A 15,276-nucleotide genomic window follows, 5' to 3' on the forward strand; every position below is an offset into this window, starting at 1 on the left:
CCACCGCGGGGTGTGGCTCAGAAGTCTGTTTGTTGTGAATCAGAAAGGCAGTTGAATGACAGGGTTCAGTTAAGAACAGTAGGCTCTGTTTTTTTTTTTTTGGGGGGGGGGGTTTAAACCACAGTGCCATTTCATTTATAGCTGTCAGCTGATAATACTGGCATTTGCCTGTTTATAAATGGGGCTCTAGCGTGATTTCTAATCGCTGCAGCCCACTAATTATGATGGCACAATATGTGAATTCGGGACACATTAAAAATTATTAAAAATTATTAAAAATAAACTGTTATAGGTTCATGATAGTCCTGGTTATTTTTGCAACCTTTAAAGCTTCTGACAAAAATTATCTTTTGTCATAAGGGGGTTAAAAAAGGACAGACGTGGCCACAATTGTACATTTGCATTGCCTCAGTATTGCCGTATTGTATCGCCTCTATGTAATTTTAGACACGCTTGTGTCTAGTTTCTGTGTTCACAGAACAGCAAAGTCATGCTGTTAGGCTTGAACTGTGCATGTTCTATTTAATAACCACTCATTTTCTTGTACTCGTGACTCCTTTGTGCTCAGTTCGTCTGACCTTCTCTGCAAGCAGTCTGTAGTTTTACAAACTGCTGTGTTGGTTTAGATACACTCTTCCACTGTTTTTGCTACCGTCATTTATCAATATCGGGGCAGAAAACTCAAACTACCCACATGTCAATATCCTTCGTGCCATTTTGATTGTCTTCTAATATATTAATGAATGCTATTTTCAAAGCTTGCATGAAAGGGGGCACTGTTAGTGACATGTTATTGTCACTGTGACTTATGATCAACAACAACACTCTTAGCTTTGCCTAGCCTCCCCAACTAGCATGTCATCTCTGACACCTCAGCTTTGCCTCTTTATCCCGTAAAATAACTCAAATGTACCTCTTCCATGAAGTAAACTAGTTTTTACAGTTTGTATTGTCATGACTCTGTAAGATAATGTTTACCGTGGACTTGGTGTTGGCTTTTTATGAATGCAGAACCAAGTCCCCAGTTTCTAATAATGACATTCACCTTAGCATCACGAGAGCTGATATCTCTTACTGATATGCCAAATTGTGAAACTGATAAACAGATATCTCTCTTAGACAGCCGGAGAGGATTAAAAGCATTTTTTAAAAAGTTAAGTTATGTAATTAGACTCGCAAGTTTGTGTGCGCATATACGCACGTGTGTGTGTTGACAACCTTGAGCCTAAGTGTCTTCCGCAATGAGCTTATCGCTGTGCAGCCACCAAGCAGAAATCTGTTGCCATGCCTCAACTCAGCCGCACTCAATCATCCAAAGGTCTATAAAAAGATGTGGGTATCCTGGGAGACGTGAATCTTGCCTCAGCTTTCACTCTCGCTGTGTTTTTTCATTGCTTTTTCATCTCACAACACTTCGTCCTTCAAAAACTCCTCTCCCCCCTCCTTTCTCTTAACCTTTTTCACCTTCTGCCTCTCTTTTCCTTCCCTTCGCCTTTTCATACCCAGACGCATCTTTTCCTTCTTCCGTGAGATCCCAGTGGTGATGATGCAGGTGCTCACTAACAGGGGGAATGCCTGCATGGTGTCTGTGGCCTCCATTTCATTTATGCTTTCGGGCCAAAGGTTTTGTGATTCTCATATCACAGGATGCTGTTTATTAGCACATCGTATCACATACCTGAGAACATATAGCTAGGTGGCTAGTATCTTTTAACAGGTGTGTTTCTGCGCTGCTAATCTTCCTTTCTGACAGAAATTCTTATCTTGACATGGGTGTAAATAAAATATAAATGATTTGGGGAGTATTATGAAACATTGCATCACAAAAGTGCATTGGTGTTTTGGACAAGTTGAATGAAGTGGGCTCATGATATGATATGCCCTGGGAGGAAGTTTGTCCTCGGGGAATATAAAGAAGGGTAGGCTAGGGAAGGTCAGGTTAGCACACACACAAACACTTTTCTTTATTATCCCACCTATCCAATATGTCTCACGTCTCACAGATTATTTCTTCCATTTGTTCAGGTGAATTTGTTTCATTGTCTGACTGGGATCAGTAAATGCAGATGTTGAAATTAAATCCCGTTTAATGCAGTTTTTTTTTAAGCTATTCATCAGAGGGGAATTACAAACACCTTTTTTCAGCTTTAACTGTATTTCTCGTTTATAGAGGTAACGCGGTAAAGTAATATTTTTACAGTTGCTATGGGAGAGAAGGGATCTGCTGTTAACACAGCTGACTATAACATCTTTGCTTTTTTCTGCCAAAGATGGCATGAAACACCTCTGCAAAAAAAAACAGAAAACCCTCAACCTGTGATTTTAACCAGCAGAGAGGAAAATAACACTCAAATGGTCACTCTCCCAAGGGATGGTGCGTCCTCCTCTTACCAGATTTAGTCAGCAGAGCTGTGGCACTGGGGTTTCCTAATTACTAGTTTTCAGCAGTTTCAGTCTTCCCCCCTACTCTCGCTCACTGCCTGTCTTTCTCCCTTTTCCTCTACCTGAGCTGCTTCTGGTATGTGTTTAGATTTTGTTATTCACCAGCTTCCTACAGAGTGGGAGGCAGCAGTGTTCCTGAAAGGATGCATTATACTGTTTTTTGCAATCAGATATGGAGAAGAAAACATCCAACCAAACAAAGTAGATGCCTGTTTTCATTGCCATGTTTTAATTTATATGTTGCATTGATGTTGGTGGGGTCAGGAAGGCGGCGGTAGTGTCATGGCAACAGCTTTCTGTAACATGTTCCTGCTTCCACCTGGATAAGCTTGCAGTGCATATGCAAAATTACTGATGTACTTTTACTGCTGGTGCTGAATATGCACATCCAAGAGGGCAATGAGCTAAAGGACATGTGCATGAAATTAAGTTTATGAAGTTAATGACAGACGCTAATGCATTCCTCTGAAGGAAGAAGCAGCATGTAGCTGATCTCTCATCTCTGCAGTCCAGGGTGTGTTTGATGAAGTTGTCTCACGCTGCTGTTTTTCTTCCACCAGATTCCGCATCTCGCTGAAGGTGTTCGGATCCATGGAGAGAAGGTCACAGAGGCACTGAGGCCTTTTCATGACCGCATGGAGGCGTGCTTTAAGCAACTGCGGGAGAAGGTGGAGAAACAGTATGGGGTAAAGTCTCTGGTAAGAGCTTTTTCCTGTACTAGAGCTTCTTTTTTTTTTCTTTCTTTTCTTTAAACACAGACAGTGCTTTGTAGCTCAGTGTGCTAATTTTAACAGGGACTAATGGGATCTGCAGTTCTTTCTGGTGCTTGGCTAACGATTTCTGTGAGATGGACTTTCTGAAATATTTTATAATATTATTTGTTATTGTTACATCTCTCATACATCCATTATGTAGGATGTTGATCTTCCTTTTTCTGTGGTCAGATTGTAGTTTGTACATTTATTCATGTCTTTAATATTCAAAAGGTAGCACTAATGAAATTACATGTTCTTTCTTTAGTATTTTGTTAGGTTTGTGTCATTAGAATATACCTAATTACGGGTGTATTCCCAGAAAATTTAAAGGCTTTCTTGACCCGGATTAAAGTTGCAAAGAAACAATGTCCATCTTCGAATGACGCTTTCATTTTCATTCAAATTCCAAATTCTGTCTCACAGAGCTGTGTTGGCAAAACATGTCCATAGATGCATAAACGCCTTTCAGAGTGCTCAAAACCATCTTTGTGGAAAGCAGACAAGATGTTTGCATATATTTTTTTCATAATGACACAAAAACGAGGTGCAAACAATTCACTTTTTTGGTTTGTCATTAAAACAGATACAGGTGTAGGTTGCACACAAACATGGCAACTGAGAAGGACTGACTCTTGTTAGGACTTACAGGATTTTCCTGTGTCATAAAGTGCTTCCAAACTTTTATAATCTGGCGTCTGAACCAGAAAATAGAGCGAAACAATTCGGTGAGATTTCTAAGTCGAGATGCTCGGGCTGACGTGATAAAAATGGCAAATTCACAGTTTAGTTTGCTGTTGTGTGTCACGTGTGTTTTTCTTTTTGCTCCAGTCAGCTGTGAAGTTAGTGTGTGTGTGTGTGTGTGCGTGCGCGCATGGTGGGGTAGCCTCCATCTCTCTCTTCTTTTACAGATTTAATTGCTGCTTGACCAAGCTTTTCACTCAATCTTGCCTGAGGTAACGGGGCACCTGCCCATTTTTAAAGTAAGAGGGTGGTGACCTTTCAAACAAGAGAAAAGCTATCTCTTTCCAGGGTGTGATAATGAGGTTACCCTATCAGGTGTGTGATGGCCCCTTTCTTTGGCTGAAAAGACTCTTTAAATGCAAAAGGTTCCTTTGTTAGAGCTGCTGTTGCGAGATTTTTCTTTTGTCAGATTTCAGCAAAAATTAATAGTCCTACAAGATTCCTTCTTTTTCTTTTTACCGCTAACCTTGTATGTTCAGATAAGCGGCTCTGTTACGAGCTCTGTACTGGACATCGGTTTAGGATAAAACTGCAAAAGACCTTCAGCTTTACAGTTTTCCTGTCACAAGCCAGCTATATATTGTGGGCGGTTTTATTGGCAGCTGGAGTGTTTTTAATGCTGTGTAAAAAAATTATCACCTTTCTTCCTGGTATGGAGGTGCTGACCATTCGAGTGACTGCAAAATGGTCGAAAGAGTGACAAATTAAAGGGGAAAGCCAACATAAAGTGTCTAAATGAAGTGTTGTGCCACCATGTGTCAGCAAAAGGCCTTCGGTGTGCCTCGGGCGTTGATTTCACAATTCTTTGCTGCAGTGATGGAAGCCATTTTCCCCCTCATTTGATGTTATGATGAGCACCACCTGACATCAAAGTCCAAAATCTCTCCCTAGGTGTTCATTTAGGTTGCAATCTAGTGACTATGAAGAAGATTCCTGTCATTTTCTTGCTTAGTATTGATTTGCAGTGACCCTTCCATCTAATGGGAGAAGTGGGTCTAGTGTAGGCCTTCTCCTGCTCACTTAGATCATTTCCACTTGTAGTTTTGATGGAAAAAAAATGTGATTCAGGAGCCCCCATGCAGGATTTTTATATATACCACAGAGGATGATTTCATGGTAATTGCTCCTCTGTACCATGCCATATATTTGTTCTTTCTCTACTCTTTTAATCTGGGATTTCCTGTAATTTGTCACCCACTGCTACCTTATTCACCGAGCACTTTCTAAGTAACTACAAAGCAATCAGTAACATTTAAACTAAATAATTTTCTGTTTTTTATTTGTTTGTTTGTTTTCTTCTCTGCTGCCAGCCTCCAGCAGATGAACGGCGGGGACCTCGTCCTCCCTCCATGGTGAGGTCCTTCACCATGCCCTCCTCCCAAAGGCCACTGTCAGTAGCTTCAGTCACCTCCATCTCCTCTGACAACTCACCCTCCAGGCCCGGCTCAGATGGGTAACACCATGCTTCACTATTCTTTGGGGCATAAATTATGTCATCTCTAGCATTCGTTCTGTTTTTTTGTTCTTGCAGGAATCAATGTTGTTTTTTTGGGGGGGAGAAAAATCGTGTCATTTATACACAGAGGTGCCACTTTGATTTCTTATCTAAGAGAATTTCAGAGAAAGTGCTTGAAAAATGCATCTGCTTTCTTTCTTCCAGTTCACATGCAGGTTGAAACTTTAACAACTTCACATTGAAATTGTGACTGAAGTATTCTTTGCGCTATTAGCTCTGTTTGTTATTTAATCAGAATGTACATAAAACACATGCATGCAGCAGATTTGTGTAGATCTTGGAAACTGATTACTATTGATAAAGGAATATTCCCACATGTTCTCTGGCATGAGTCGGGATATACAAATTAACACATTTTGTTTGAGTTGATGTATTGTTTTTATTATTATTATTATTATTATTCAGTTTTGCGCTGGAGCCTCTTCTACCAAAGAAGCTGCACACCAAGTCTCAGGACAAACTAGACCGTGATGAACCCGAGAAGGACCGCAAAGAGAAGAAGAAGGAGAAGAGGAACAGTAAGCACCAGGAGGTCTTTGACAAAGAGATGAAAACAGCGGACATCTCTCTGCAGCCAGCTGAAGCTGTCATACTGTCAGAGACGGTACGTTTTTACGTCTTCTGTTTGGGTCGGTCATTCTCGTAACTCTGCTGGCTTGTGTCAAACATTTGGACTCTGGGATAGATTGGAGTTTGAGGTCAGAGGTTACTGTGACCACACAAGGCATGATAAATTAAGAATTTATATGCTAATTATGACCCAATAAGACATAAATGTCAAATAGAATGAAATGGGAAGTGATGAAGTTTGAATATCCAAAAGGCCGAGGGTCAACTTCACTGCGACATCATAATGTGCTCCCAAAACACTTTTCTTGTTGTTATTCAGCTACTTCATAAATCAGGAACAGAAGGAGAAATTCTAACTGTATTTATAATTTGATCAGATACTCATTTGGTGACACTAATTTTAGGCGCCCAAATAGAAAGTGTCTCTTTTCTAGCTGTCACCTGACATAGATCCGGGTGAGAACAGATTTCTAAAACGACGACCGTCTTTAACCTGCTAGCTCACAAGTAGGAAGACCAAATGATGTTTTTGCACCAGTGTGCTAAAAAAGGTAGCTAACAGCCCAGTGCAATCACCAATAGAAAATGGATGTGATGCGAGCTGTGGATACTCTCCAGGCACCTCGCTTGCCTAGACCGCAGAGTATTTCAAGTGGTGTGATCACTGTGGACTGCTTCCTGCTGGGTGAAAACAGACAGTTGTAGAAAACATCCCAACTTGTTTCCCCCAAAGTTCACACGGGAAAACAGGCATGTAAGTGCAATTTCACCGATTGGAGGAGACGTGCAACTGCAAGGTGAAAACTGTGGTTTGAGATTATTTTTCGTTTGTTTTTATCAACCTTCCTTATACTCTTTTAAACCTTCTAAGGGAAAAGTATTAAAGGCAAAAAAAATCCAGAAAAGTTTGGCAAGTAAACACGTGATCACCTAATGCAATCATAACCCGTCTTTTTCCACTTGCACATAAAACATTGTGCAATATATGTCGCACGGCAAACATCAGTGGGCCATAGAATAGAGAAATATCCCTGCTGTGTCTTTTGGTGTTACTGTGAAGGTGTTTTTTGTTTTTTTTTGTCTTCCCTCTCATGTAGAGTAAGAGAAGCTACAAACAAGAGTATTTCAGTTATGTTTTGTTCTCTTCAGATCTTTGACTTGGTCTTTATTTTCTTGCCTTTTCCTCTCTCCATGATGTAGCTCACAATTCTGCTTCTCAACTGTTCCCTCAGTTCTCTTTTTACTCTTCATATCTTCATCTCTCCCCCTCTCCTCTCTCTTTCTCTGTTGTGTTCATGTCCCTCTTCACCACCGCTGTGTCCATTACAGCCGAGTGGTATCACTGTGTTCTCATTGCCCAGTGGGAATGCTCCCTGGCTAACGGCAGTAAGATAAGGGCAGGAATGGAATCCAAAAGAAGCCCCTGGCAACGGTGGAGCCGTCTGGCTCATGATGCGAGCGTCATGCCCCCGGGGTCAAGGGTAGAGAACCTATTGGTCTCCGGTGATTACCACATACTAGGATGTAGTAGCTCGGTGTGAAAGTATAATCTGGAATCAAGAAATTGCTTTTTTCACCCACAATGTGAATTTCATCTTCAGCATTCAAGAGAAAATTAAATCCCTGAATAAAGTGTGTTACTTTTAGTGTCTCCCTTGTGGCTGACTGTTTCAGTTGGCCAATTACAAAGTTGTTTGTTAATGTCGACTACAGAGTGGAATAGCCCTCAGGATACAGCTTTTCATATTCAAATTCCTGCTATACCAAAGTGGAGAAAACACAGTCTTGCATGCAAACAATTATTTGTAGCCACAAATAAGTTCCTGCAGTCCAACAAGAACATTTATCTGAATGGTTTTTGCTTTCCTTCACAAATAGCCCGTTCAATATGGCTGTATATACACACATGTGAAAATAAAATGTTCCCCTTTAAGGGATCTTTTATTGGCTCCCTATGATATTTAATCAAAAGTCTCTTGTCAGTAAATTTTATTCTCAGTTCTATTTTATTGACTTCTGTAACTTTCGTTGTTTACTTTGAGCCCGCTGTAATATCACACTGATATCTTGTTTTCTTTATGTCTGATCACACAGATAAGCCCTCTGCGGCCCCAGAGACCAAGAAGCCAAGTCCTTAATCAAATTGTTGGAGACCGCCGTCTTTCTGTGTCACCTGGACCCCCTACTTCTTCCTCCAGCTCCTCCTCACAGTGCCCCCCACCCATTACACCAAGGAGCAAAGTTTCCTACAACCTGCATGCCGTTTCCAGTAAGACGTCGTACTTTGCTGCCATTCAGCATTATTTTTGTTTCTGTTTTTTTACCGTGACACGTTGTAACTGCAGTATTTTAGGGGTTTCTGTGTGTATATTCGCACACCAAGTAGTTTCACGGTAACATTACCATTAGCATTTTCTGTCCATACAGCAAATCTAAGGCTGACACTTGTCTTTATCTTGATGACAGACGCTTGTCTTTATATATCTATATATAGATATATCTATATCTATATATATAGATATAGATATATATATATCTATATATAGATAGATAGATGTTTCATAGGACTCCATACCTACTGCAGAGCCAGAAAATCCATTATTCAGTAGAGGTATACTGTTCTGTACTGTAAATTCCCCTCAAATGTGCGAAGTAATGACTGTCTCCGAAATTTAAGTCCCCTTTCTTCTAGTTTCTTTGAAAAAAAAAATTAATTAGTCTCAATCAACATAAATTTCTCAGAAATGGACCCTTTTTGAACTCTTCTGGGTACCAGCCCTGCTGTGTAAGATATTCTAATGTAGTTCAATGACGAATGTGAGCTGATGAGTGCCCTCTTGCACAGGTCTGGAGCTGAACGGGATGGGTTGCTCTGACAAAGGTGAAACCCCTCCTCCGCTGCCTTTGAAAAGCAACACAGCTGATTACGGCAACCTGCTAGATAATCAAGACTTGACGAGCCCCTCGACACCTCCACCACCCCCTCCACATCAAAGAGTAGGTGTTTTAATTAGAGCTGAGAGCAGCTTCTTAATGATGCATGGCACTTGTAATGAAACAAGCGACCGCTACACGCACTTGACATTTGGGTCAGCCTCCTCCACTATCCCCTGCTCGTGTACTTCCTGTGCTGACGTGTGCGAGTTCGTGCATGTGTGTTTTTTGTTTACATTTGGGCTCGTTGTGGATTTGTCCGTCATTTTTTAGAATGTGTGTCACAGAAAAGTGTAGGCAAGCAAGAGCCCACACCCACCTGTCCACCCAGTGTTATTTATACTCATTGCCCCTGGTGCTCAGACGTGATTGATTGGATGATTACTTTACCTCTCACATCCATCAGAAGCCCTCGTGTTGTTAATCAGCGGCTCATCTCTCCACGCTCGGCGACTTCTACTCTAGCCAGCTTCACCACTCTGTTAACTAATCCTATTTATCCACTGTCACGGCCCACAGACAGGTAGTAAAACAGAGCCACATGCACACCGTGTGGCAGCAAGCTGACAGTAATGTAGTGAGCGCAGATGTCCTGAGACTGAGTGACAGCCATTCTTCATTTACAGTTTTGATGGAGGCAGAGGTGAGGTCACTGACTTGCATTACTCCTTGTCTGTACTCTCTGCTGGGAACTCAGGTGTTTGAGGAGGAGAATTCAGGTGGAGAGACAGGCTTAAACAGCTGAGACATTTTCCATCTGGATTAAATAAGACTTGAAATCACCTTTCACTTATCTCAACACACCAGAAGATCTCTAGCCACTAATCTTTATTCGTACCACCTCCCCGTTTAATTCTTTTTGTTTTAAAATGTTATCCAATTTTTCTGTCAAATTGTTCAACAGTTTTTCAAATTAATTAATAATACAAAAATTCTAAGTATTAACAATTTTAAAAATGTCACGGCATTTTTAAGAAAGTAATGTTTTTTTCCTGGATATTTTAGCTGTAACTGAAAATATCTACTGCCTGATGACAGTTTTCTCAAATGGTCAGTGGGACTGTAAAAGCAACATAAGACTTGGCAATTCCAAGATCATAAGGACACCCATCTGTTAAGAACATTGAAATTGTTCAACAAGGTTGGAAGCAATGTGTCCCCAACCCTGGTCCAGAAAATTGTGCTAAGATGTTGCATTTATCCAGGAATCACCTCCATCTTGAAGAATTCGTCAGACTATTGAATACAGATTTCAGGGTCTAAACTTCAGCAAAGTCTTGATATAATGCTAGCCTCAGAGGCTACTAATCCATTGCTGAAGCCCATAAACCTCAAGGTACATTTGGCATTTACAAAGCAGCAGTTGGAGAAGGGAGAAACTTTGTAGTCATGCAGTTTGTGCTCTGATAAAAAAAAAAGACTTGCACACAGGGACACAGTGAAATGTGGTGAGCCCTTTGGCAGGAAAACAGGTTTCTGTTTCCTTCACAAAGCATACAAACAGGAGTGGGGTCTGAATAATTGTGTGCTTAACTGTTATCATTGGTTATCATTATATAGTAGTTTTATCGCTTGATGCAATCAGGGTGGAGGATTGAGTTGGTGAAATAATGTGTGTTGTAAAAGAAGGTGAGAAATCTTTGCTCTGTAAACTCTATCTTACTACTTCCGTCATTTGTAGAGCCATGCAGGCTGTAAGATAAGGTATGACCTGTTTTAATAAATCAAAGCCTTGTGTTTAATAAATTATGTAAGATGATCCAAGTATTAACCTCTTGTAAAAGAAAAAATAATATGGGAGCAATAGAACATGCTAATCTTGCGCTTTAAATCCAAAACTATTTTGCAAAAACGAGGTTTCACGTTCCCGTTTTGTCTGTTCGCAGCAATTTCCGCCACCTCTTCCGAGCAAGACTCCTCCTCCACCTCCTCCCAAGACCACCAGGAAACAGGCCTCCATCGATTCAGGAATTGTGCAGTAAACAAAGAAACTTGACAGTAGGACCAAACAACACACTGACAACGCAACAAAAACAACATCAACAGTAACCCCAGAAAAGTGGTTGTTTTTACCCACACATTCCTCGCTTCCCTGTCCCAGCTTGACAAGATGAATACCTCACCGCAGCCCGCCCCCTCGTACCATCTTTTCTTTTCCTTTCTTTTTTTATGTTATGTTTTTTTGCCTGCTGTTTGACGATGATGCAGTCTGCAGCTGGGAGCATGTTGCACAGAAGCATTCACTGAATTTGCAGATGCTGTCTAGGACCGACACAATGCCGCATCGAAATTTTATTGTGACATTGTGCTGAGACAGACGAGCTTGGACCAACGGCTTTCCAGTACTGACCCACTCTCAAATATATGAGAGCAAATGGCTCATTAAAGCATTATTTCCCTCTTTACTCATATTCCCACTGTGTACAGAGGTTTGTATATAGGACTATTTTATTTCAGGTTTTTTGTATGTGACTTGATTATGATTTTTTGTATTAACGTGTCATTAGATTAAGTGGCATTTATATGAACAAAAAAGGGCTTGTAGGTTTTGAATTGACAGGGGCTTTACAAAGTTGGTATGTGGAAAAAAAAAGATGGATTTTATTGGTAAAATTTTGGAGTGCACATACAACTAACTCCTACCACGTTATCATTGTTCAGATCTTGTCCTTGATTGCTGTAACCTTGGATTTCAGTAATAATGACTGTTCCCAATTCACTACTGACATGACTTCTGAATAAACTTTCAAATGTATGTATTTTTAAAAGATGATGTCTTCCTCATTATTTCTGCGCGCGGCGAGAGGTGCTGAAAATAGACGCGAGTGTTTGCACATTTCAGAAATCCTGAACAAATTGGCAATCTGTATGTTTCCTCACTTCAGCTGAGCACTAACGAAGCTTTCTGCTTCTCCTGCTTAATTGACAGCCGTCGCCGCAGCCACTTCTTTATCAGTGGTGTGTTATCGGGAAATGCCGCTTACATGTACTCAAATGCATTTTCATTTGCATAATTTGTCCTCTCGCTAAACGATCGTTTCTGTTTTCGAAGCCGAATGTGTGAATGTGACCCGTGTTTGAAAGTGGCGACGCGTCAATAAGCCAGCAAACAACAGCTGCCAGCTTTGTCCTGCCTCGTACGATCTTGAATTCTCGTTTTATGGGAGCTGCTGAAGGGCACACCAAGATTTTCATTTTTTCTTTCTTTATTTTTTAGTCTGGGTGGTTTCCACGCTTCTCGAGTATAATGACGTGTCATCTAAATAAGTGGCTATCCTTGAAACTTCCTGGGATTTCTGTCCTGGACAGATTTAATATATTGTGACTCCAGATTAATAGTTGGAGTGGAAAGTCGGTGTATAATTATTACTTGGAGAGCAGCTTTAAATTACATTGCGCTTTAATTACATTAATAATATGCATTCTTCTGGGTGTTGGTGCAATAACTTAATATAAAGCCTTGTGGCAGCATGCCCAGGTTTAAGGAAATAACTGTTGTTATAATGTTCTTTATCAAATGTTATAGAGTGCTGTTTTAATCAACAAATTACAGACTGGAAGGTCATATTGTGACAATTTTATTAATCATTTTAATAACCTAGACATTGATAATTACTGTTGTTTTCCTGTTTCTTTAACAATGAAAGAAGTTTTAATAGTTACTGAATTTTAAAAAACAGTCGTGTTTGTTGTAAAGTGCAAAAATTCGCCGGGTGCCCCTCCAACCAGTTTTCATCCTTATTATGTTATAAATAATATGACGCCAATAATATTAATATCTTTCAGCCTGTTAGCTACACTAACAAGTCGACTGCTGGTGTCCTGAGACTGACTCCCAGCAGTGCAAAATCAACTCAGTCATGTTAAGTCTGATTCAGAGTTTCCATTGTTTACACCAAAACGTTTATTACAAGACAAAAGTAATATTAGGCAATCACTTATTAGTTACACCTTGCTAGTACAAGGTTGGACCATCTTTGTGTTTTGTTTCTCCCATGATTTTTCATTGCATACATTCAACAAGGTGCTGGAAACATTCCTCAGAGATTTTGGTTCATAACAACATGAAAGCATCACACGGTTGCTGCAGATTTGTCAGCTGCACATCTATGATGTGAATTTCCCATTCCCAAAATGCGCTTATGGATCTTATTCCAATAGAGCACCTTTGAGATATGTTCTATTGCATCCCATTTAAGGGCAGTTACCTCATTGTCATGTTCAAGAAACCAGCCAATTACAGCACCAACACCATTACACGGCCAGCAGGAGCCTGAACTGTTGGACCCATGTTTTCATGTTACACCAAATTCTTACCGTCCAATCTGAATGTCGCAGCATAAACCAAGACTCATCAGAGCAGGAAACATTTCTCTAATTTTTTATTGTCCGTTTTTTGGTGAGCCTGAGTGAATTGTAGCATCAGTTTCTGGTTTCCTGCTCTTTTGCATATCTTGGCTGTAACAAGTGGGGTTTTTTTAACAGTTACTGTTGCCTTCCTATCAGCTCAAATCAGTCAGCCCTTTCTCCTTTGACATCAACAAGGCATTTTTACCCAGAGAACTGCCACTCGCTGGGCATTTTCTCTTTTTCTGACCATTCTCTGTAAACCCTAGAGATGATTGTGTGGGAAAATCCCAGTAGGTCAGCGGTTTCTGAAATACTCAGACCAGCCTGTCTGACACCAACAACCACACAATGTTCAAAGTCGCTTAAATCACTTTTCTTCCCTTTTTGATGCTCAGTCTGAACTTCTGAATTTCTATAAGCCTGAATGCACTCTGTTCCTGCCACATAATTGGCTGATGAGATATTTGCATTTAGAAATAGCATTTAAACAAATGTAGCTCCTGAGTCTACAGTGTATAAGTAGTACTAGAAATCTAATGGCTTTCACTACATTAGCTTTCATTCCACGGTAAGTCGACATTCACCCAGCGCATTCAGTCTTGTAATTTTTTTATTAACGGTGAACCTTTTTTTCTTTTCCGGCTCTCATTTTGCTCCGGTGGCTCACAGATGCTGTAAAGTTGTGTTGTTGCACCTTAATTCTCACATTTGGTGAGAACATTCACAGACCCTGTTGTCTGCACATTAAAATGAGCTTGTGGGACCTTTTTGAAGTGCTTGCCCCAGGTGGCTCATATTCCTCTGCTTTCCTATTCTGCTGACACTTTGTGAGTGGGCGTGTGCCTGAGGAGAAATACTGCATCTGTTGTTTGAAGGTGTTTTTATCTTCAGAAAGTTGGGGATTACAAAGCCTGTCCTAATTAGGAACACTGAATGACATCTTTTCCCTCAGAGTTTTTTCTGGGAAAAATAGTCATGAGACCACTTGTAGAACTGTAGCTCATGGGTGGTGTTAACATATTTTGTCAGACTATGAAATGTCTTATTAATGTGTTGGTAATTCACCCACGATCAGTTGCTTTTAAATGCTTTAGCAATAAACATATTAAGTATGAATCCCTCTACAGAGTCAGTGTCCTAATGGGTTAGAAATAAGTTGAATATTCATATTTACATAATTCTTCACTCACACAAACTCCCCCAATCTTCATATTTGCACATAATTGACCAGTAAAATCATTTTGACTTTAACACACATGTATGTTACCATTTCTGGATTTAAGGTTTGCTGCAAGGTATGTGAACTATATGACCTTCATTTGGAAGTAGTAGCTGTCAGGATGATAAATTGTTCTACAATGACAGAAAGAAATGGAAAGTAATATTCAATAAAAATGCAGGCTTTAGTGTGATAGCAATCATATCATCTTTCATTGTTTCACCTCTTTTGTCATTATTTCTTCCATTTCCTCTAAAGAGCACACTTTACATTCTTTCTTTAAGAAGCATTACCTTCATACTTTTCTTCCCATTGTGACTTATGGTTTCACTAGTTGCAATCAGAGAAAAGGTACAAGAACATTTCAATTCCATACATGGCTAAAGGAATGTATAGGGAGACCTAGCAGGTCATTGCCTACAAGAAAGTGCAATAGTGTTGGCCACTAAACTCCTAAAGGAAATAAAGGAATCTGCAACTAAATGATAATCTGAATGTCAAACTGTTAAAATGATTGTTTAATTAGATTCCATATACAACTAAAGGGGTGTATAGGGAGACTTAAAACCATCCGATCGATCGCTGCAAGCCAACGTGTAGTGCGCTTGAGTGTTGGCCACAGAGCTGTTAAATGACACAAATGCAGTCAATAAGAACATTAACAATAGCTCAGTTCGAGTAGCCTGAAAATGAAGCCGCTAATTGCAGTTCAGCCAGCATTTATTATTTACACCTATCCTCCATCTACT

The 15,276-nt window shown here is 40.1% G+C and overlaps 1 protein-coding gene across 2 annotated transcripts in view; it reads left to right on the forward strand.

Moving 5' to 3' along the window:
• The window catches only part of dock1 (dedicator of cytokinesis 1), a 203,976-nt gene extending 192,269 nt beyond the window's left edge, over nucleotides 1-11,707 (forward strand). For both annotated transcript variants that reach the window (XM_086303948.1, XM_086303949.1), the window contains exons 47-52: nucleotides 3,003-3,140; nucleotides 5,249-5,391; nucleotides 5,860-6,058; nucleotides 8,119-8,293; nucleotides 8,870-9,021; nucleotides 10,845-11,707. In XM_086303948.1, coding sequence (XP_086160074.1) covers nucleotides 3,003-3,140; nucleotides 5,249-5,391; nucleotides 5,860-6,058; nucleotides 8,119-8,293; nucleotides 8,870-9,021; nucleotides 10,845-10,940 — 903 coding nt within the window. In that variant the 3' untranslated portion in view covers nucleotides 10,941-11,707. The remainder of the gene's footprint in view (nucleotides 1-3,002; nucleotides 3,141-5,248; nucleotides 5,392-5,859; nucleotides 6,059-8,118; nucleotides 8,294-8,869; nucleotides 9,022-10,844) is intronic.
• The last annotated feature ends 3,569 nt before the right edge of the window (nucleotides 11,708-15,276 follow it).

This window comes from Aulonocara sp. 'chitande type north' Nkhata Bay, linkage group LG8 (assembly GCF_057382095.1).
Source record: "Aulonocara sp. 'chitande type north' Nkhata Bay isolate Kocher_YH1m ecotype deep benthic linkage group LG8, A_spYH_male_GT1.1, whole genome shotgun sequence".
Classification (NCBI taxonomy): domain Eukaryota; kingdom Metazoa; phylum Chordata; class Actinopteri; order Cichliformes; family Cichlidae; genus Aulonocara; species Aulonocara sp. 'chitande type north' Nkhata Bay.